The 22,113-nt window shown below is 35.5% G+C and overlaps 1 protein-coding gene across 1 annotated transcript in view; it reads right to left on the bottom strand.

Moving 5' to 3' along the window:
• The window catches only part of sxc (O-linked N-acetylglucosamine (GlcNAc) transferase sxc), a 211,300-nt gene that overhangs the window by 117,238 nt on the left and 71,949 nt on the right, over positions 1 to 22,113 (bottom strand). Inside the window, exons 4-8 of the mRNA XM_090369293.1 lie at positions 16,080 to 16,323; positions 10,914 to 10,982; positions 8,380 to 8,496; positions 8,210 to 8,289; positions 1,345 to 1,434 (exon numbers count right to left, since the gene is read on the bottom strand). Coding sequence (XP_090225419.1) covers positions 1,345 to 1,434; positions 8,210 to 8,289; positions 8,380 to 8,496; positions 10,914 to 10,982; positions 16,080 to 16,323 — 600 coding nt within the window. The remainder of the gene's footprint in view (positions 1 to 1,344; positions 1,435 to 8,209; positions 8,290 to 8,379; positions 8,497 to 10,913; positions 10,983 to 16,079; positions 16,324 to 22,113) is intronic.

Below are 22,113 nucleotides of genomic sequence, written 5' to 3'. Positions count from 1 at the left end.
ACTTACTAGGGCAGACCATGCTGGTAAAAATTTCTCCGCAAGAGCATTGCAGATTCTTTCAAGTCTCAAGTTGAATCCACAAGACTTTCAGCATAAAAGTGCTCCTGTCATGCCGGAGAAGAACTGCACACACGTGTACACACACAAACAAAACATTTTTTGCATAGTCCTATATTTATCTAAAAAACTTGTCAGTTTGTGCACACTTAAATCTCATTAGTCTTCCACAAGTAATAATGTTGGTAACATCAATTGTTGCTCCTTAATAAACCATGATTCAAGTCCATCTATCCAAATTACAAAAAAAAATATTTCTCTGACAATGTAATTTCCCAAGAAAACTAAATCCTCTTGAACCAGAACTATATAAATTCAAATATTCTGTTCTGGGGCCTGAATCTGGTGCATCACTTGGCAGGTCGCTAGATATATTTTAGTCCTTGACAGGAGCGGGAGTGCAGTAGCACACGCTCTTTGAGTAGACCGGGGTTCAAGCCCCTGACTGCTAAATACGGTCGATCTGGCAACCCGCACTGGACCAGCGTGGCAGATTATGGTCCATTTCCCTCAGCATGAATTGTTGAGGAGGCTTCCATCCTGCAGTGGGTTGATAATGGCTGCAATTTACTTTTTTTTTTACTTTTAGTCCCCATTTCTATTTGTCTCTAGGGCAGTGTTTCCCTACACTTTTTCAAATACACACCGCTTTTATATTTTAAGTGGAAACCATTGATCACAAAAATATGAAAAGTATACATGCAAATAATTACTATGTTTTTTAAATACAATAATATATACTCAGAGTTAACATATGTAATATATTAGGTTGTTATAGGCATAACAGCATCTCCCATCACTGTTAATGAGATTATTGCTTATTGAAATTATTTTGTTGTTGTCATGTGGACCATTTTTATGAGCTATGTGGACCACAAAAGTTGAGAAACATTGCTCTAGGGCATTCTATCTGTTCATTTGGTGACTCAATTTGAACTAATAAAACAAGTACCCTTAACTAGAATGCACTACTGCAGCTGGTATACCAGCAACAATTAACAACATGCACACCCATGTCCACATTTGTTATCCGAGAACCACAACCAAACCATTTGTAAGAAAAGTAAAACTCACATAAAATAAAGTAAATCATACTTTAAAGAATGCCCATTAAAAATAGTATATCAACAGCATAGAAATAAAAAGAAATTAGCGAAATTCAACAGCTTAGGTGTTTTGGGAGCAAAACAGAAATCTTACTGGTACATTAAGGACCTACAGAGAAAGTGGCAGTGCATTTTGTAGTGAACTCCATTAATCAACTTATCTGGAAATATAGTTACTTACCCTTGTTCATAGTACACACAAGCAAGATTTCCATGTACAACAGCATTATTTGGACTAAGGTTTAGAGCTCTCAGGTATGCTGCAACAGCTCTGTAAAATGTAATACAGTAAATAAAAATACAATTTTATTCACAACACATTTATATAAATATATGTGTGTGTGTGTGTGTGTGTGTGTGTGTGTGTGTGTGTGTGTGTGTGTGTGTGTGTGTGTGTGTGTGTGTGTGTGTGTGTGTGTTTCTGGCACAAAACATTTAAGACAAGATGCTAACTGTGCAATTATTACCAGAGATCTGCAATCAGTATTTTGTAAAAATGCTTTCAATTTAAGCCTTGAGCAGATTGCCCTTTCATAAAGTGCACCTTTCATAAAGTGAACTTTAAATTTAAAAAATTAAAACTACAAGAGTGACAAACTCAATTTTAGCATTCATCAAATACTATTTCCATTTTCAATCTGCATTATTACATTAGAATTAAAGAAATATGATCATAACAAAAGAAAAGAACAGGCACAGTCTCACTTTTGACAACATTTATGCAAAGTACATTTATGTAATCCATTTAAGTATAATTAATGTGTGAACCCTAGGGAATTCCTTCAGGTGTCCATGTTCTGTACAAAACTCTTCCTGCAACAATGATGAAGATTATATAAAATCATATGTCAGACTGTAATGTTGACGAAGCATGATTTTTGCTATTGTTGGAGAAGACTGTTCATTTGCTGCTCATTATATTTGAAATATACTGCTTTATAAGGAAGTGATTAGAAGAGTTGGAAAAGGGCACTATAGTTACCAAAACAATTTTAAGTTTTCCAAAAATATATAATTGTGTGATAATTTATTTTTTTTTTTAAATAATCAAATATGAAATTGGGGGAGGAAGAGGTCATTCAGAAATACTTGCATGGCAGTGCCATAAGCTTGGAAAGGGGTTATGTGAAAATTATGACTGAAAAATCAGCACTTGGAATAATGGAAGGAGGGAGAACCTATTGCCATCAATTATGACTATAACATTTTAATATTAAAGAGCAAGGCAGTGGCACTGAACACGTAAAAATATGTTGCAAAATACTGAACTTTCCACATTGTAAGCATTTAGGATTAAAGTTTTAAAAGAAAAGAAAGGAGAGTGCAGAAGTGAAGCAGGCACCGTTAAGTGATAAATTATTTGCATTTTCTTAAATTATGGCCAGTTCATGTATTAAACACATGCAACAAAGCTAAAAATTAAACTGATATAAGCCACCAGATATATATACACAAAAGCCAACTAACAAATGAATGGAAAGGAGGACAGAAACGCAATTGGCCATAATCTCTACTTTTGTTTCACAGATGATAACCAAATACACTTAATGAAATACATCCCAACCATACCAATACAAGAACAAGTTGAACTGTTTTGTGACAATGACTACAAGACAACCAGAAAACTACACAATTCCCACTATTAAGAACATTTCAGGAGTTTCCTATATGGCAATAGCAAATACAATAATTTGCACAAATGCAAATTATTGTATTTGCTATTGTATTGTACTGCAAGTCCACTGGGTGTGAGGCTGGTTTGACTCTCCACTGAAAGATGAAAAAAAAAAAAAAAAAAATTGTGTTCATTCTATCCTGAACTGGATGATGCAAAAGAGTTTTATATGCATAGCCTGTTTAAACTGATCAAGTTTCACATCTGGTAAACCTCCACATGAGTATCATAAACAGTTTAAGGGAGGCTTTTGCACCCAAACCCCATCATACTGAAATGGTGAAGGTGAATGCCATTAACTTCAGATGAAAAAAAGTAACAGGACAAGCACTCCCCCTCTCAAACTGTCACAAATGAAATGTTGCTAATATAAATCATAGACTGTACTTAAAAGCAAATTGAACATTACCTTTCCATTCTTAAACCATGCAACAATTCTTAAAGAACATTCTAATCATTGAGAGAAGCAGTGTATGTGATAAAAGGGCTGGCAGCAGTTCAGAACATGTGCTACTAACAAAATAATTGCAGCGTAACAATTGCTATGCTACCTGATATTATTAATGGCCCATATAACCTAGTTTTGTTATGATTTAAGCTGCATCCTACATTTCACTGAAGCAATCTCAACAGCTGGAAAGTGGCGTGATATTCACAACAAGCATCACTCCACCATTATTGAAATGTTCAACAGTACAGATCCACTCGGGTACAGATCTGGTACCCGGGTGGGACCATTTTGGAGATGCTGCAGATGTCATCAATACAGCTATCAGAGACTCACTGCATCACTCAAACACAGTAGTTTACAGTACCATAGTTGACTGCCTGCTTCAATGATGGAAAACTTTAACAATCTTGGTGGAAATTATACTGATTAGAGTTAAGTGTAGGTTGTTGTAGCATACTGTTCACATGTACTGATCAAATAGGGTCATGTTTTAAAATGACCTTTTCAAATCTTCTAGAAATTCTAAAGAGTGATCCTTCTAATAGAAAACCTAGCACAAATTTGAAAACTGAGGTGTGAAGCAAAATTTTCTGGGACTGACTTTGTATCTGGATACTGTAGTATCACAGAAAGTTGCAACCTGTCAACACATTCAGCAACTCAAACAGCACAAATTACTGTTTATCTACAGCCAGTCTGAATCAGCATGTATTAAATAGGTGTAGTGTTTTGCCACATTTTAATAGGTGGTTTTACCAAGTGTGAATCTGCTGTTGTTACTACTGGGTTTAACAAGGACGTACGAATCTGTATCAAATTTGTTTCAAATTACGGGAAAATGGAAAAGAGACTAACAAAATGTTAAAAACAGCTTTCAGATAATATACATCATTCAAACTTTAAAGAAAGCCTCTTGGCCATTGAAGATAATTCTCGCTCTGGCACCTAACTTTAAAAACCAATAATTCAATTACTCATGATCAGGAGTGATTGATATCTATCTGCAAAGCTGCTAACAAAATTAGTATTTCTTATAGGACATGTCAATCAATTTAATGCAAGATATGGAATGCAATACACTTCAGCAAAGTTTGTGCCTTGCATCCTCACTGATTATCACAGAGATCAGCAAGTTCTGGCATGTGAGGATCTTTTGTCAATATGCTGCTGATGCAGCTGCAGACCTGCACTTGGTTCCTTCAACATTACTGGTGAAGAAACATTAAAAAAGAAAAAAAAAGCCCATCCTTTCAGCAGAAGACTCCCCCCCCCCCTTCTACAAGGCTCAAAAAAGGGACAATCTCGATCAAATGTGGAAAATCATGCTTATTGGTTCACAAGGTTCATTATAAATGTGAACCACATGGCAGGAGTAGTAGTAGTAATGGAGGCATGTGATGCAAAAAAGCAAGCGTATGAGATAATGTAGCATCACCCAAAAAAAAAAAAAAAAGAGAAAGAAACCCAATAACCCACATCAATTCCCTCTAAAAGTTTGTCCAGTTCCTCCTTGAATTTATTTAAGCTATCAACTTCCACAATGGTAGATGGAAGTTTGTTTCAGCAATTAACTACCCGCTAGCTAAAGCCAAATTTATACACATTTATTCTACAACTGTCTTTCCTCGATTTGAATATATGCCCCATCAGGTTCTGAGCAATCTGTAATCTGAGCAAGAGGAACAATCTGAACAATCTGAACAAGAGGAACAATCCCATCATAATTCAGCGAATTCAGCGTGCTCAACCCATTCAAGGCCTTATACACCTCTACACCTCAATCAGATCATCTCACAAGTGTCTAGTTTCCAGCCGCTGCAAATTGCAGAACTTAGCCTTTCTTGGTAAGAGGACCCCTTTATTCCCCTCACCAATCTTGTTGCCCTTCTCTGTACATACTCAAACAACTCTACACCCTTCTAAATTGAGACCTCCAGACTTGTACACAGTACTCGAGGCATGGCGTGACCATTGCCTTATACAAAGGGATAATCACCTCCTTTTCCCTACTAGCAAAATTCCTGTATATCATTGACAATACCCCATGACCTGCTCTGGCAGCCTGTCTGCATTGCTCAGAAAACTTCATATCTGACTCCACAATTACTCCCAGTTCTTTCATTTTCTACAACCCTAAGTGTAGTACCACACAATTGATTTCTCTGGGGTTACTTCTACCCATTGCATCTGTCAATACAGTAAACCCCCGCAAATAGCGGGGGTTATGTTCCTGAGAAATGCCACGAATACCGAAAACACGAATACTGAGTTATGGCTCCTATAGTAATAAAGGAGTTCCGTTCCAAAGTATGAAATATATAAGAAAAAACTAGTCTAAAATTTTATCTATGTATGTATTATATGTATCTTCATAATATGACTATGTACATGGTGAAATGCAAGCATATGGCATCGAAATGAAAATAAGAAACAATTAAATATCAAATGTAATATTTATTAGAAATTTCAAACAAATCTTTCAAACCAGCACCTTTGCTAGCTAAAAAACTTATCCCGCCAGTGCTATCACCAGTTTCGCTAAAGTGTTGCTAAAGGAGTTTTGCCTTTTCACGAATGATGAGTGAACTTAACAGAATTTTATTTTGAGTGCGGCCTTCTATCCACAGATTTAAAGCCTTTTCCATTTTTTTCTAATTTAACAACACGAGTTAGAGCAAATTTTTGAAGCAATTAGCGCGTTTTCACGGACACCATGGTAGATCTTTTCTTCCGATTTCTTGATTGATCGTACCGTTGACTCATTGATTTTATAATGTTTTGCCACAGAGGAGACACTTTCACCATTGGAAATTTTGTCTAATAACTCGATTTTATTCGCTAATGTCATCGCCTTCTTTGATCTTTTCACATTTCCCTTGTTATTCGTAGCCATATTTTTGTACGGGTTAGAAAGAACTTGTCCACAATAAAGTCACTTTCTTCCATTAACACACTCGAAAAAGTCTGTTTTACACTGCAAAACGGTAGATTTATCACTTTTGTAAGCATATCAATTTACAAAAAAGATAAATTTTATTCAATTTATAAGCATATAAATTAAAAGCAAACGGCGAAACCTTCCATGACAAGCGCATAACACATACTTAACAAGGATTAGCGAGAAACATCCACGCTCGCGATTTTGTCACCCCTCTCCCTCCCACCCACTGAGCGCTGTTTTGAGGGGGAAAGATAATTTTAGCCATGACCATGTTTTTTTTTATGGCGGAAAAATGTTCACGGCGCTTTAAAATTCACATTTTTTTTTTTTTTTTTTTTTTCATTTTATATTAAATCAGCGACCGCGAATACAGATACTGCAAGTAGAGGGGATTTACTGTATTAAACTTAAGTTGCCACTTCTCTAGCCCATCTCACCAAATTTTCTAGATACTGTTGCAGAAAAGCACACTGCCATTAACAACCCTGCCAATCTTTGTATCATCTGCAAACTTCGACACTAAGCCTGATATACCTTCTTCAATATAATTGATAAATATACAAAACAGTGAGCCCAACACTGAACCCTGGGGGACTCCACTAACAACATTAGTCCACGAAGAGCAGCGTTCATTGATTACCACTCTGCCTTCTCCCATTCAACCACTCTTTTATCCATTGTAGCAACTTATCCTTAATACCATACTGCTCCAATCTGTACAATAGTCTTCCCCAAGTCCAAGGATGATCTCATGATTATGGCTAAGGGTTTGCTTACTTCTTTTGCCGCCGCCTCTAATATAACTGGATAGATCCCACCCATCCCAATTGCCTTTATTATGTTTAACTTCAACAATTCTCCTCCACTTTTCTCTCAGTTATTACAAAATCATTAAGCACCCTGTTACAGTTTGATAAACTTCTGGAATTTTCTTCCATTAAAAACTCCTCATGTGTGAATATAGATTCAAAATACTCAATCCGATTATCAGCTATCTGAGCAGGATCATCAACAGTCAAACCATCGATATCAAGAGGATCGATTTGATTCATCCCCTTCCTTCCAGAGTTTATATTCTGATCACACAGTGAACCAGAATACTACAAAACAGTTCTACAATGATTGCATGATGCCATTTGATGAAAATGACCAGAGCAGTGGGATTAAGCAAACTGGCCTCCACATCATCACAATGCCCCTGCACAATGTGCACTTTTCATTCAAGAATTTCTTGCAAAACACTCTGTGACTGTGGTTCCCCATTTGCCATACTAAGCTCCTGTGATTTCTGTTTCCAAAACAGAAATCACAGGAAGGCTATTTTTTGCCAGCCATACAAGTTATTTTTCTCATTTGGTTTTTGTTCCATACTATATAAAAAAATGGCCTCAAAAATCCCAATTCCAGAGAAAGAAACTATGAACAAAATTTAAGTTATAGGCCACCCCTAACCAATACTTTTATCTGGGTAGTCTGTTTAGAATTAGTGCCAAAACAATTTAGGTCAAAAAGCACTGGCAGTGTGTAACTTATCTCTAAGTTGTATTTATGTTGTAGTTGGTTGGTTTGCTTGTTTTGTTCGATAAAAAAAAAAATAAAATTTTCAGAATAGGAAAAAAAAAAAAAAAAAAAATCATCTAACAACACGTGAGGCTAACCAACCAACTTTCTATAACTTTCCAAGTTATATAAAGTTGGTTGGTTAGCCAAAGTACCAGTAAAAGATGGTGTTTAAACCTAGACTTTGTGTGGTGCAGAAAAACAGTGACCATAACTACTATGATAATATCCCCCATTAAAAAAAAAAAACAACCTGCTTAATAGGTTTGAGAATTGTTACTGACATTTTGTCAACAGTTCTCAAAGTCAGTAAGTAATAGACCCAAATTGGTACAATATGGTTTTATAGGCTTTAAAATTTGGATAACTCTGTATCAAAGTCAATGCACAAATCTAAAGGAATGCAATTTGTTACTTACCTATCAAATATACGGGCTTCTTTTAGTACATTTCCTAAATTTATGTAAGCATCAAGAAAATTTGGATCCAGTGCCACTGCCTGCAAAAATTAAAAGATGTTAAATGGTATCTTTTTGTTATAATTTTTTTTGTTAAATTCTCAAAAATGAATTAATAAAAATACACATACTTTCTCAAAGTGATGAATAGCCAGCCATATCTCTCCCTGTGCATTGAACACACATCCCAAGTTACTCCATGCCACTGCAAAGGTGGGACAAGTTTCAATAGCTTTCAAGTAGCAAGCCTTCAAGTGAAAACAGGATGGTGCAGGAGAAATTAAGGGAAAAGGGTAAAAGGGAAAAAATAAAACATTAGAAACCAGTTAATCATGGTAGATATGCACAGCCAGTGTCCTGTTGGATAGGATAGTAGACGCAGCAAAAATCGCGCGCAACGCACATTTCTTCTTATGAGGAGGAGCATACAAGTATTGTTCATTTCAAGTTTTTGTAAATGTAAAACAATTAGAAAAAATTAAAGCACAATTATGAACTCTGATCAGTATTTCTCATTCCTCTTAAGAGCTACGCAACTGCTGCACGCTGGCACATTCGCAAAGAAAAAAAGGAAACACTGGCTGTGGATTCTTAAGACATGCACAAAAGAAGGTTATATAGCTGCAGTTTTCTACTGTGTTGCATTTTAAATTTAAAAGTACCAGTAATTAATTAAACTTACAAGTTCCTATGTCCATTTCGAAAATCCTATAGCAGCTTTCCAATTTTAAAAAAATGAGATGAACTGCTAATAAAACTGTGGAGAGAATCAGAATGCTGGAACTGACAGTGAAATTTGGAATTACTTAATCATTTTAACAATCAAATGCAATCGGATTCAACCACAAATAAGACTGTCAGAAAAGTTGAGATTTTTTAAAATATTTATTAACAGTTTAAATGTCCAGGTAACTGAAATTCCCAGCAAACCAAACTAATGCATTTGTTCATTACCACTGAGTCACATGAGTGACCGACGTACAGCAGAGTGGAGGGATGATCCAGGCAGCTTAGAACGTCATCCGGAAGTTATTTCAGTCTGTTCTGCAGTGAGAGTACACAATGCCCTACTAATACCACTAAAATCTTAGGGAGAAAAAGAAAAGCAATGATTAGCAGTGTAGTGACATCCAAGTTACAGTACACAGTGCTGAAATCAGCCTCCCTTCCTTAATTCTGAAGGCTTTATAATTTTTTTATCAATTATTATATATACACACACACACACACTTTTTTTTTTTGTATGCAAACAGCAACTGTTGCAGACAAAATTATGTGCACAGTATAACATTTTATCCAATCTACATTAAGTAAAATATAGGCTGGATAAAATAAGGCTAGGTTTATATTTTGATCATAAAAAGAGTTGTTACTTCATAATGCCAATTTCGAAAGGACCAAAAGAAAGTTTCACACAGGCCTATTAATTATTCTATTATTCCATTTGAAGTGAATTTTTTTTTTTTATTTCATTTAATTTCCAAAAAAAAGGAAAGAAGGCTGCTATACAAAGTTCATTCAAAATTGGCTGTACCTTCCATTTTTTTTTTTTTTTTTTATTAATGCATAATACTGAGTAATTTTTTTACTTTGAATATATGCCTTTTAAATTTTATTATTAATTAAAATTTATGTTAATCTTTTATAATGTGGTACAGCCTGCTTTGAACGTAGTTATTTATAGTTGCTTTTTTGAATTTCATGAAAAGCTTACTTTAATATTAAATTTTAATAATTACCTTTTTAAATTTAGCTTTACATTACAAAATAAATATACTAATATAAGTGAAAATAAAAACAAATACTTTTAAACCTTAAAGATGCAGGTACATCTTCAGGCAAAGATGAATTGGAGGATATTTTCAATGGCAGTATCCAATACGAAATTAGTACCCCCACTTATTTTGCATATAGCCTCACTAAAGGCCAAGTTCCTATCAGCAGTGCATGCTGCTACTTTCGCGCGCAGTTTGCTGCGCAAAACGCAGTGGCAAGCGCAGAGAAAAGGCATCTTAAAGCTTTACAATTTTAAATGTAATCAGTAAACAAATGTTATTAATAAAAAAAAAAAAATACAGATGCTCTTTCTCCTCCATGGAAGTTCAGGTTCCCTGGACATACACAGAACCTTTTAACATCCGTGGAAAAGCTAATTATGAGAATTTTGGATGAACTATAACAAACCAAAATGATAACTTGTGAAATTTCACATCACCCAAAATCCTCTTGCAAAAATACATTGACGCCTTCTGTAATGAGCAGTTCACTATCCAAGTGGACCAGACAGCCCACTGGTGTGGTGACTGAAACCAAGGTTACGGCTGAGTTGTGCATTCAAGCAACTTGGCCTCTTGGACTATTAACAGCAAACTTAATTTAAACATTGTTTTCATACTGCCCTTGAAAAATGTAGGATAAAGGAAAGAGAAAGAGAAATTAGGTGCAAGAGAAGGAAAAAAAGTCCATCATGGACAAGGGAAATTAAAGCACCAAAATTTTCATTAAACAAAAAAATTTATGGGTGAAAGTACATGATTTTAATCTGTTATGATGGGAAATGTTTTTATAAATGAACAAAAGGAGAAAGAATGGGAAAAGTAGGAAGTGTGGGGGAGGGAAGGGGGGTTAATTATACAACTCCAGTAGCTGGACACTCTCCTCCTACCTTTGCTTCATCTAATCTTCCCAATGCCTTCAGGAGGTTGCCCAAGTCACTCCTCACACAATAGAGATCCTGGAAGGAGGAAAAAATTGTCATTAGTTTTATTCACAAAACACATGAGAAGTACTTCAAAAAACAAAGTTTTGTGTAATTTACAAGGAACAGCATTTGGTAAAGTTTACAAAAAAAAAAAAAAGACATTTATTACGTGAATTTTAAAGTGCTGTCTCATTCAAATTTTTCTGCTGTTAGAGAACAAAGAACCAAAAACTTTCTTTTTCTGCATACTCCTTACTGAATAAAGAAACTAAGTAGTTTCTTTATTCATATACAACAAAACAAAATATAAAACAAATTGCCAAGCAGAAAAATCAGTTTTCCATATTTTAAAGTTCACGAATACATTAATTTGTGATATTACTACAACACAATGCAAAACCAATTTCCTTATAGTTTGCAAAGAAAAAAAAAAAGTTGCATTTTTCGTTCAATCTGTAACAGATCCAGACTCATTCTATTTTTGCTTCTTTCTTCCAATTCTTTTTGCTATTTGCCAAAGCAAATGTTTCAATGAAAGGGATTTTCTGGAAAATGCATGGGCTCTCTCACTCACTCTCACACACACAGTGCTGTGTTGCAATTAAAAAGGCAGTGGAGTCTTCCTTATTTTTTAGTTTATGCTTTTTTAATTGAGTGGACTGATTTTGTTATATTCCAGCTGAAATTTCTGAATAATGTTAAAACTGGAGTAAGTATTAGTTTAGATTTTACAATTTCTAAATTTAAATTTTGCCTAATCAACTTTTTTTTTTTTTTTTTTTTTTTTTTTTTTTTGATTTGGTAGTTGTTGGCGCATCGGCTTCTGTGGCCATATTGCACCTCCCAAGGTTTTTGCAGTACTTTGATCCAAGCCCGAGGCGGGAATCGAACCCGCGACCTTTGGGTTGCCGGGCAGGTACTTTACCCACTCGGCTAGCCCGGTCGGCGCCTAATCAACTAAATTTTCTCAATTGGAAAATTGTTCCTTGTCCTCAGTCTATTCTAAAAACATCATTAATGCACTTCTGAAATGAATGTAAACCAACTTTTTATTTGGGAGGGGACAATTATTATATCAGAAGGGAAGACACTTAATTGCACCCACAAAGCTATCTGTTCTGCACAGCTAAACATCTGTACTGAAACGCAAACAGGTTTTTCCCTCCCCTTTTTGAATCAAATCTGTCTATTTCAGATGTATGCTGACATTTTTAACAGCTTAATGACATTAATATTTTAATAGAATAATGACAAAAAGTGTAATACTTTTCACAACTGAAAATGTTTCTCAAGATAAGAAATTTTTTCTTTTATTTATTTATGTCTATAGTGCTCCTGTTTAAAATGCTTTCCCACTAATCACTTTTTTCCTTTTCTTTTTCAGATTTTAATTTGTTATGATGGGAAATATTTTTATAAATGAACAAAAGGAGAAAGAATGGGAAAAGTAGGAAGTGTGGGGGAGGGAATGGGGGTTAATTATACAACTCCAGTAGCTGGACACTCTCCTCCTACCTTTGCTTCATCTAATCTTCCCAATGCCTTCAGGAGGTTGCCCAAGTCACTGTCCTGGTCTATTCCAAGAAAGAATAGACCAGGACATAAACCCTCTTTCCTCTTGATTTTTAGTTTTAGGAAAGGAATGATAGATGCTATATTTCAGGAATTGTTTATGGTGCAGGTGACATTTATTTTTTAACTTGAAGTTTTGAAGGTAGAAAAGCTGTCCTTACAACTCAGTAGAGAAATTCCTTATCAGTGAATTTGCACACTCTTCCAGGGCTGGTATTTATTTTTATATATATATATATATATATATATATATATATATATATAAAATACCACAGCATTAAGAAAATAAGTAAGAGTGGAGAACATACAGCCGTTTATTTGGGGCAAATCTTAAAAAACAGAACCCAATCGAGAAAATAGCCAGGATTTACTTCGCTTAATTGGGAACAAAATGCCATTTAATTGGGGCAGGAGACCACAGTACTGAAGATTACCCTACGATTGTCTCCGACAATCGTAGGGTAATCTTCGTACCACATTGTTCGGTCGGATTTCTGGAGGTAACAACCATAAAACAATTAGCAGTCACCTGTTTATTGGGCTTTTGTGTTAGCGAAATCTATCATAAACTGATAGTCAACTCAATCTTATTGAATTTGCAATAATACCGACAGCTGGAATTCTGTGGGGTATTATGGTAAAATGTGTTTACACTTCTATGGGATCTTCAATCATATAAAAAAAATAATTTTCAGGATCTTCTCTTCATTCCTATTTTTAAAGCTTCGTAATTTGTTACTCCGTTCTCACTTGCACATATCGTGTTATTTGTGATTTGTGTGTGCCGTGTTCTTTGTTATTGATTGCTTATCTTTTTACTGTTTTAAATTTTAGCCCCCCACCCACAAATAACAGTGGACAGAAATGTCAACTAGTTTAGTTAGTATGTACATATTAATTATTCCAATTATCAAATATTCTTCCGAATTTCACGTATCATTTAATTTTTTAATTGGTAAGGTAATAAAGGGTAAATTTGTACTTAATATATCTTTAGCCTGTGGATAATATTCTTCTATTTTCGCTAATTAGAAGAATCGCTGTTTAATAGAATTAAAATTCAATTCACAAATGTGATCGCAATGACCGGCACTTATTACACATCGCATAGTGAGCGGTACTTTACAATGGTGACTCCATCGTAATGTGATTTGATTGTACAGTGCTCCAATTGGTGTGTGGGGGGGGATTGTAATTTTAACTATTTACGTGAAACTTCAGATAATTGGGGCAGCCGCTTAATCAGGCCAAAATGCACTAGTCCCGATGTGTCACAAATAACTGGAATCGACTGTATATACAGGGTGATTCACTACCAGTGCAACAAACTTGCAGGAGGTGTAGGGGACACAAAGACGAATCGGAATCACATAGCATTGCAGGGTCCGAAATGCCTTCATCGTGCGGTAGAGGACATTGAAAGGGAGGTCGTGTGAACAGTGATCCCACTGGAAGTCAGCATTTGCGAACCGGTTCCCGAGGCAGTAGGATCGACGAGTATTCAAGTGTTGAACTGGCCAACATGCATCTCGCGTATGGAGCTGCAGACTGTTACAGGTGCCACACTCTGCGCTTGTACCAGGAACATTTCCCGCACAGACGTGCTCCTCATCATACGATTTTCGCACGTGTGCACAGAAGGTTACGTGAGACTGGTTGTTTCACGAGAGGTACCATGAATCGAGAGCGAACGATGAAGACGCCAGACAATGAGGAGAATGTCCTACGTCTTGCAGAAGGCAATCCGAGCAAGAGTACGAGTACTCGAGCGATAGGCCAACGATTGGGTATTTCCCAATCCACTGTATGGAAGATACTGTCAACAAACCAAATGAGTTCATCCTGTTCAACGTCCTCTACCGCATGACGAAGGCATTTCGGACCCTGCAATGCTATGTGATTCCGATTCGTCTTTGTGCCCCCTACACCTCCTGCAAGTTTGTCGCACTGGTAGTGAATCACCCTGTATATATATATATATATATTCAACATAATTAGTCTGATTTCCTAGTTGATATAGTAATCAGTTTTTTTTCTCACATTTTGGGCATATGTTTGTGTTCAACCTGGCATTAATAAATTTCATTAATGACAGCATCATTACATTAATACAATTTATCATGTTTGTAATAGAAATTATGTTTAGTTTAATTTTTTCCCCTATTCTTGTTAACAGCATGCAAAAAACAGTTGAAGGTATCAAAAAAGCAAGCATAGTACATTAAGCATTTGTGTTTTCAGCTAATATATTTTCATTTAAAATGCTCTCCCTGCTTATATCTGCCCCACCTCTTCTAATAGTTCCAAAAAAAAGGAATAAATCTGGATATAATCCTCCTCTGATTTTGGGAAGTAGACAATGGACTAAATTCTAGGAATCATTTAGGACAGTTTGTTTATGTCAACGAAATTGTTTCCAGTGTGTGTGTGATTTTTTTCTATTTCACATTTAACTCTTAAGCTTTGTGGGGTAAAAAGCTCACTCCTTACAATTTAATGTATTCCCATTTATAGTGCATTGCATGATCTCCTTAGCTTTTTTAAATTCAACACTGTTCATCCACTTTCCTTTCTAGTATAATAATTGTCATCTTTGTGTGTGCATGTGTGTACACGTGGGTGGAGGGCACACCTGCTCGGCATGTCATCGATAAACTTTTCATTGTTGACAATATTATCATTAATACAAGTTCATCATGTTTATAATCAAGATATGTTTAATTTAAACTTATTTAGATAGTATGAATCAGAGCTGTAATACTCAATACGTTCTACGTTGATAATGATATTTGTAAAATAATAAGAGGAGTTTACCTCAATATAACGTAGAACACTTCCGTATGATACCCTCCAGAAATTAAAACGGAAAAAACGACAACTTACCTGTACATTTGAGTAAAATATAAATAATTTAAAAAAAAAAAAAACAGTTTAACACAATTCAAATCAATTTAAAACAATTAAAAATCAAATTAACGCAATAAAAAGAATTAACGAAAATATTCAAGACGATTTTTCGATATTTTCGTTAATTCTTTTAATTGCATTAATTTGATTTTTAATTGTTTTAAATTGATTTGAATTGTGTTAAACTGTTTTTTTTTTTTTTTAAATTATTTATATTTTACTCAAATGTACCGGTAAGTTATCGTTTTTTCCGTTTTAATTTCTGGAGGGTATCATACGGAAGTGTTCTATGTACTATATTGAGGTAAACTCCTCTTATTATTTTACAAATTTAAACTTATAAAAAATCTTTTTTTTAAATTCTTTTTAATAACATGCAATAAAAAAGCAAGCACAGTATATTGTGTGTGCAGGTTTTCAAGCAACACATAAACCAATGCGTCATAAACACTGCAAAAAAAAAAAGTTATCTACCAGAATACTGATGAAATATGAAAAACAGTCCCCTCCAGCAAAAATTTGGATTTCTGCTTATTATACTTTTCTGCTCATGATGCTCAAAATTTAGAGCTACTCCTCTGGAAAGCTGTAATGAGAGTTTATGAATGCGTGCATGTGTTGTAACTGTTTTTATAATTTATTTTTACTTACTGGGTTATACTGAAGAGCAGAAACATATGCTTGAACAGCTTGTTCCATATCTCCAGCAGCAACAAGTGCAGCAGCTAAGTTGATGTAGCCATCGATAAAATCAGGTTTAAGTCTCACTGCATGACGATAGTTTTCCAAAGCCTCCTGTAACTGGCCCCTCTCTTTATAAACATTTCCTAGATTTGAATATGCTTCTGCCAACATTGGATTCTGTTTGATTGCCAAAGTGCTAAAATGTGCAGATCTAAAAAACAATCCAGATATATTAGCTATTATAATTACAAACAAAAATCTTTGCAATTTTAAAATGTTCCAAAAAACAAACAAATGAAATAATAAAACAAAATAATTTGAAACAGTAATCAATATGCAGGAAACAGAAGGAAGATTGTTGTTTTTATTTTAGTTTTTAGGAGCATTAGCAACTAAGGCCATATTGCTCCGAGATATACGGTGGTCATTCCCTGACCTTTCCGCATCCTCTGTATTTGGTGGTGACGGGCTCGAACCTCGGTCTAATCAAGAAGCGTGTGCTACGCACTGCTGCTCCTTCCCACCTGGCTACGGAGGCGCCGACAGAAGGAAGACAAAAATAAAATAAGTTTTTGGGATAACCAAATACATCCTACCTTCAGCATAATCAGACTATAAGAGAGACATCGCTGTGGCCATAACTGTCACCAAACCAAGATGCATAACTGCAGAATTTGCAAATGTAAAAAAAAAAAAAGTATGCCGTTCAAGCAAAAAATCACAGCAAGAAATGATGCTCAAAAGATAATTGATCCTTTTAAAAATATTTGGTAAGCCATTCCAAATTTCATTAAAATCAGACCAACAGAAATCCAGCAACTATTTCTGTTTTGCATAAATTTGTTTTGGGGGAAAAAAAAAAGCATATATTAAATGTAGTTTTAATCGAGTACTGTTAACTTTAGACAGCATGTACATGCTTCGTGTACACTGTTATGGAAGACTTATTGTGGTATTGCTTGTGAAAAAAAAAGGGAAGGAAGAGAGAAAGAAAACGCATTCAGGACAAGAGTAATAAATATTATACAGTTGTAATTAAACTGAACGGCCATGTTGAGATAACATAAAACTATAGCTTTAGACAGTACGTATATGCTTTGTGCATATTGTTAGGCAAGACTCGTATCGTGATATTGCATGTGAAAAAGGGGGAGGGGGTGAGAGAATACAAGAGAAGAGTAATAAATATTATACAGTTGTAAGTAAACTGAATGGCTAAGTTTAGAGAAAGTAAAACTAGTTTTATTAAGTTATAATTTTAGTAAATAATTGATAAGGAGATAACTATATTCACTTTCCACTTCTATTACTCACAGGGGGGAAAAAAATTTAAATAAAAAAAAATCAAATGTGCCTGAAATGTAACACTTTGCATAGGCTAACTTTTTCTTTTTTTTTGACTGATTCTGCATAAGCTCTTGTTTCCTTGCATGATCTGCCAGTACTACTATAAGTTAGGTGTTCAGAGTGGTGACTTGTCTTGGGCCTCTCAATATACAGGGTGTCTCAAAAATATTAGTACAAACGTTTAGGGGAGGTAGGTAACATCTATAGGAATGTGAATCGCATAGGAACCCATAACCAGAAATGCCACAGGAAAGTAGTAGCAGAAGCACAAATGACACAAGACAGTAATTATTGGCAAATATTTATTTGACATAATATTAACAATGGAGTATGAGATGGATGCATTTCATGATGTTACAACAGATGCTCGAAGGTTCCACTATGAGATGCAATGCATGCATGACACCGACGCAGCATGGATTGGCGGACACGGTCGAACACACCTGGAGTTTCTTTGACAGTAGCAGCAGCGCAGACAAGTCTCGCCACGAGATCCATTTCCATCTCCACAGGCGATTCATACACAATAGATTTGAGGGCCAGGCAATGGGTCCACCACGGCCAATCCATCGACGCCCAAAACGCCTGTTCAAATGGTCACGAACACACCTTCCATAATGGGCAGGCGCCCCATCATGTTGAAACCAAATGTTGCATCTCACATTTGCTGGAACATCGTCAAGTAACCCTGGTAGAACTTGTTCAAGAAAGATCCGATATTTAACGGAGTTCATGGGGGATGGTAACAGGTATGGGCCGACTAAGCAGTCACCGACCATACCTGCCCACCGTGTGGGCCCTCTTCTAATCCAAACACTATGTGCATATCTGCCAGCTCACAGTTCGTATATCGATGCATGCTTTTCATGCAGCGACTACTGCTTGAATGAGTAAACCAGAAATTTTCCCTCTCACGAACTGATGAACAGCGCTGTGTACTGACTTACAGTGATGTTTCCGGTTATGGGTTCCTATGCGATTCACATTCCTTTAGATGTTACCTACCTCCCCTAAACGTTTGTACCAATATTTTTGAGACACCCTGTATACGGTACTATTCCTATATTATCCACCAAGACTGCATTAAAAAAAAAAAAAAAAAAAATTATAATCCAGTACAGCCAAGAGGAGATGTACTTAGTTTCATTTTAACTGTTTCTGGCAGGCAATAAACTAGTGCTGCAGTTCACAACGGGGGCCATATACTTTTTTGTGCAAGTGTATGGGATGGAATCTCACAAACTCGAGTTGTTTATTTGTTACCAGGTGAAATACAGGCAGTTCCTGCTTTACGATTTTTGATAATGCCACAAGCCATCCACCCAGTAATGTTATTTCATCTGTAATTAAATCTTACAGATGAAGGCCTAAATCTGTTAGCTGATGAAGACTGTAATCTTGAACAAAGCTCTAAAGTGCAACGTGCAAAGCAACTAGCTCTGGATTCCTTTTTCAAGTGCTCAAGGGAGCAGTCAAGTGAACCCTCCAACTCCCAGGTTAACATGGCACCCCCACCTATCTGGTCCAAATCCAAGGGAATGGAATTGGTGACGATCTCTCTCATCAATTTGTCTAAGGCCACCCTCCACCCCAATCTCTCTCTCTCTCTCTCTCTCTCTCTCTCTCTCTCTCTCTCTCTCTCTCTCTCTCTCTCTCTCTCTCGTTGTTTGTGTTGTTTATAGTGAACATACTTTTTCTTACTGTACAAAAAAATAAATCAATAAAGATGAATAAATCTCTTCGGTTGTTCGTCATTTTCCTTAGAATGCCCAGCCTTCTAACCAAAGAAATTGAATGATAAGTACTGGTAGAGGTAACTTAGCTAGATGCTAGAGTTACTCTCACAGGCCTATTATCACTTTTTTTTTTTTGGCAATTATTTATATTACGCATGAATTTAAATTGCACGAGACATTCTGGAAAGTAACCCTTACGTAAATTAAGAAGTAACTGTATTATAAATCATACAATAACAAAACCAACAATGGGGCAGGACAGGCGAAAAGCAGAGTACGAGAAATCACTACAAGACAAGGACTTTAACTCATAGGTGAATACAAAAGAGAAGAATGAATCAAGTCCCTTAGTTAACTGAAGTGGAAGAATCAAATAAAGCTCGGCAGAAGTGGCAGACAAATTCAATAGGTATTTTGAAATACTATTTACAGTTGAAAGGCTGTTTGAACCATGAGGGAGACAGTGACAAGGGCTGGGATTATTACAAAATAAGTGATACAGAGATCTACAAGATGAATTTTAGAAAAGTTACTGATGCTGAGGGAAGGTAAGGCTCCACAAGTGGATGGTATACATTCCTGTTATACTAAAAAAAAAAAAAAAAAAAAAAAAAAACACGTTGGTGCATAGGTATGTGGGAAATGATGAGTTCATTAGACATCAGGACAATCTTGAATAGGAAATTTGTTTATAGTTGCTAAACACATCTATAAACCAATGATTTTGTCTTTATGGTGGACAGGATCACGGAGAGAGTGGCTAAAGTTACAATACAGAACCATCTAAATAGGCATGGCATCCTTAATAGATCGCATAATGGGTTTGCAAAGAAGTCTTGCCTGACCAATCTGGTTAAATATTACAACAAAATCATGAAACAGTTAGATGAAAGAAACAATTTTGACATTTACCTTGATTTCACTAAGTATTTTATACAATTTTGCTGATTTAAATATAGTAAGAGTAGTTAATGACCAAAACTAAGCCATGTTGCTTCAAAATAACTTGAATCAGTTGAAGATGTGTTCTGAATAATGGCAACCAAAGTTTAATGGATCTCAAATGAATGTAACGTTTTGAAAGACCTTAGGGATCATAACAAAATCAGATATGAAAATTAACCCTGCATTGTAAACAGATGAATAAAATTCCATACGGTGTCCTGTCTATGGTTTATAGGCATTTGCAAGTTGGGAGGAATATGTCAGTGTCCCTCTATAATAAGACAATCGTCAAATGATATTTGGAATATTGCATCACCTCTGTAGGGAGGGGGAAAAAACACATCTAGAGAATATTCAGAAAAGGATAAAAAGATTGGTGAGTAGCACTAATCAATGCCAACACGAAGAGTAGCTTAGAAGGTGCAAACTCTAACATTTGCCAACTGTATGTCAGGGGGGGACTTAGATATACAAGGCCCTCAGATGATCAGCAAAATGAATAAGAGAGGTATATTTACAATAGTAGAAAAGAAAATAACCAAAAGGCACAGTAAAAAATCTTAGGAAGTAACAGAAGGCTAAATCTCAAAGTTTACATTTGGATAGCATGTTTGAGACACACACACACACACACACACACACACACACACACACACACACACACACACACACACACACACACACGTAAATGCTCATATTAATTACATTAGAATGAAATTAAGTTGTAATTGCAATTAATTTGTAACACATGAAACATATCAGAAAAAATGAAGTAGAGCAATCCATTAACGAAATAAAACCAAAGGAAAATACGCCTAAAATTTTTAAAAAGTGACATACACCCCAAGAATAAAGCATGACTCTTAAAACTCACTAAGCTTTACAGATTAAAATCAAAGCAAGGCTAGACATTTCAAAGTTGAGCCTCACATTCAGAGCTAAAACCAAATATGCCTTCCATTTAAAAAAAAAAAAAAAAAAAATTTGTACAGAATGAAGCCAAGATAATATGAGCCCAAGGAAATAAAAACAACAGAGGATTCCAAATTAGGAAATATTTGTTGTTGTTATGGGAGTTTCTGGTGCAGGGGCAACTTAAATCATATTGCACCTACCAAAGTAAGTGAGGCTACAGGTTAAAACGGCCCTAAGAGCAGTCAGAATCGGTCACATATTTGAATTTGTTTTCCAAGAAAAAATTTAGGAGAAAAATTTGGGAAAGTTTTGCGTCATTACCTGTGATGCAGCTAAGTGACAGAGGTTCCTGTAGATTTGAGACGGAATTGAAGGTAGACTGTCGGGCACTGTTGAACAAGTACATTCAATAAGTGTATGCTTTACTGATAATGATTGAAAGCAGTGCATACACTGTGGAGGATAATTTCTTGTGAGCAGAAAAAATGAAAGAGGTGAGTATGATCTGTGCTGGTTCTTTCTAGGGTTAGTTCTTTTCAGTTTTTACAGAGGCTAGAAGTCCATGACTGAGGTTCTGGTTTCAGTGGATACAGCATATTATGTGTTTGCTTTTTCCATAAAACTGTCCATTGTTCCATACATATTCTCTGTATGGGACTATATCATTTGATGTGGCTATGCTGAGGAAATCTCTGACATGGATCACAGTAGACAAAAGTACCAACCTTAAAAGTGGAAAGAATCAAACAGCAAACAACTTGGACAAATGAAATGAATTTGTGGTTGAGGCAACAGATAAATGAGATTGTCAGAAAAAGAAAGTGGCACGAAGTAGAGATTACTGACATTAGAACTAAGATTGAATATCTGTAAAGTAGATGAGGAAGTTTGATTCTTTTGCACTTTCAAAACTTACTTATAAAGAGCAAGCTCAACTGGATGTTGTACTATGAAACATCCTTCAAAAAATAAACCAACAATTTACTTATTAATAAATATATGCTAGTTTATTAAATAAACTTTCATCAACAGCTAGATGATGTCTTGAAATAAAGTTT

The sequence above is a fragment of the Mastigoproctus giganteus genome, chromosome 3 (genome assembly GCF_048544385.1).
Source record: "Mastigoproctus giganteus isolate SK-2022 chromosome 3, ASM4854438v1, whole genome shotgun sequence".
NCBI lineage: Eukaryota > Metazoa > Arthropoda > Arachnida > Uropygi > Thelyphonidae > Mastigoproctus > Mastigoproctus giganteus.
This window is presented reverse-complemented; position numbering and strand designations above follow the sequence as displayed.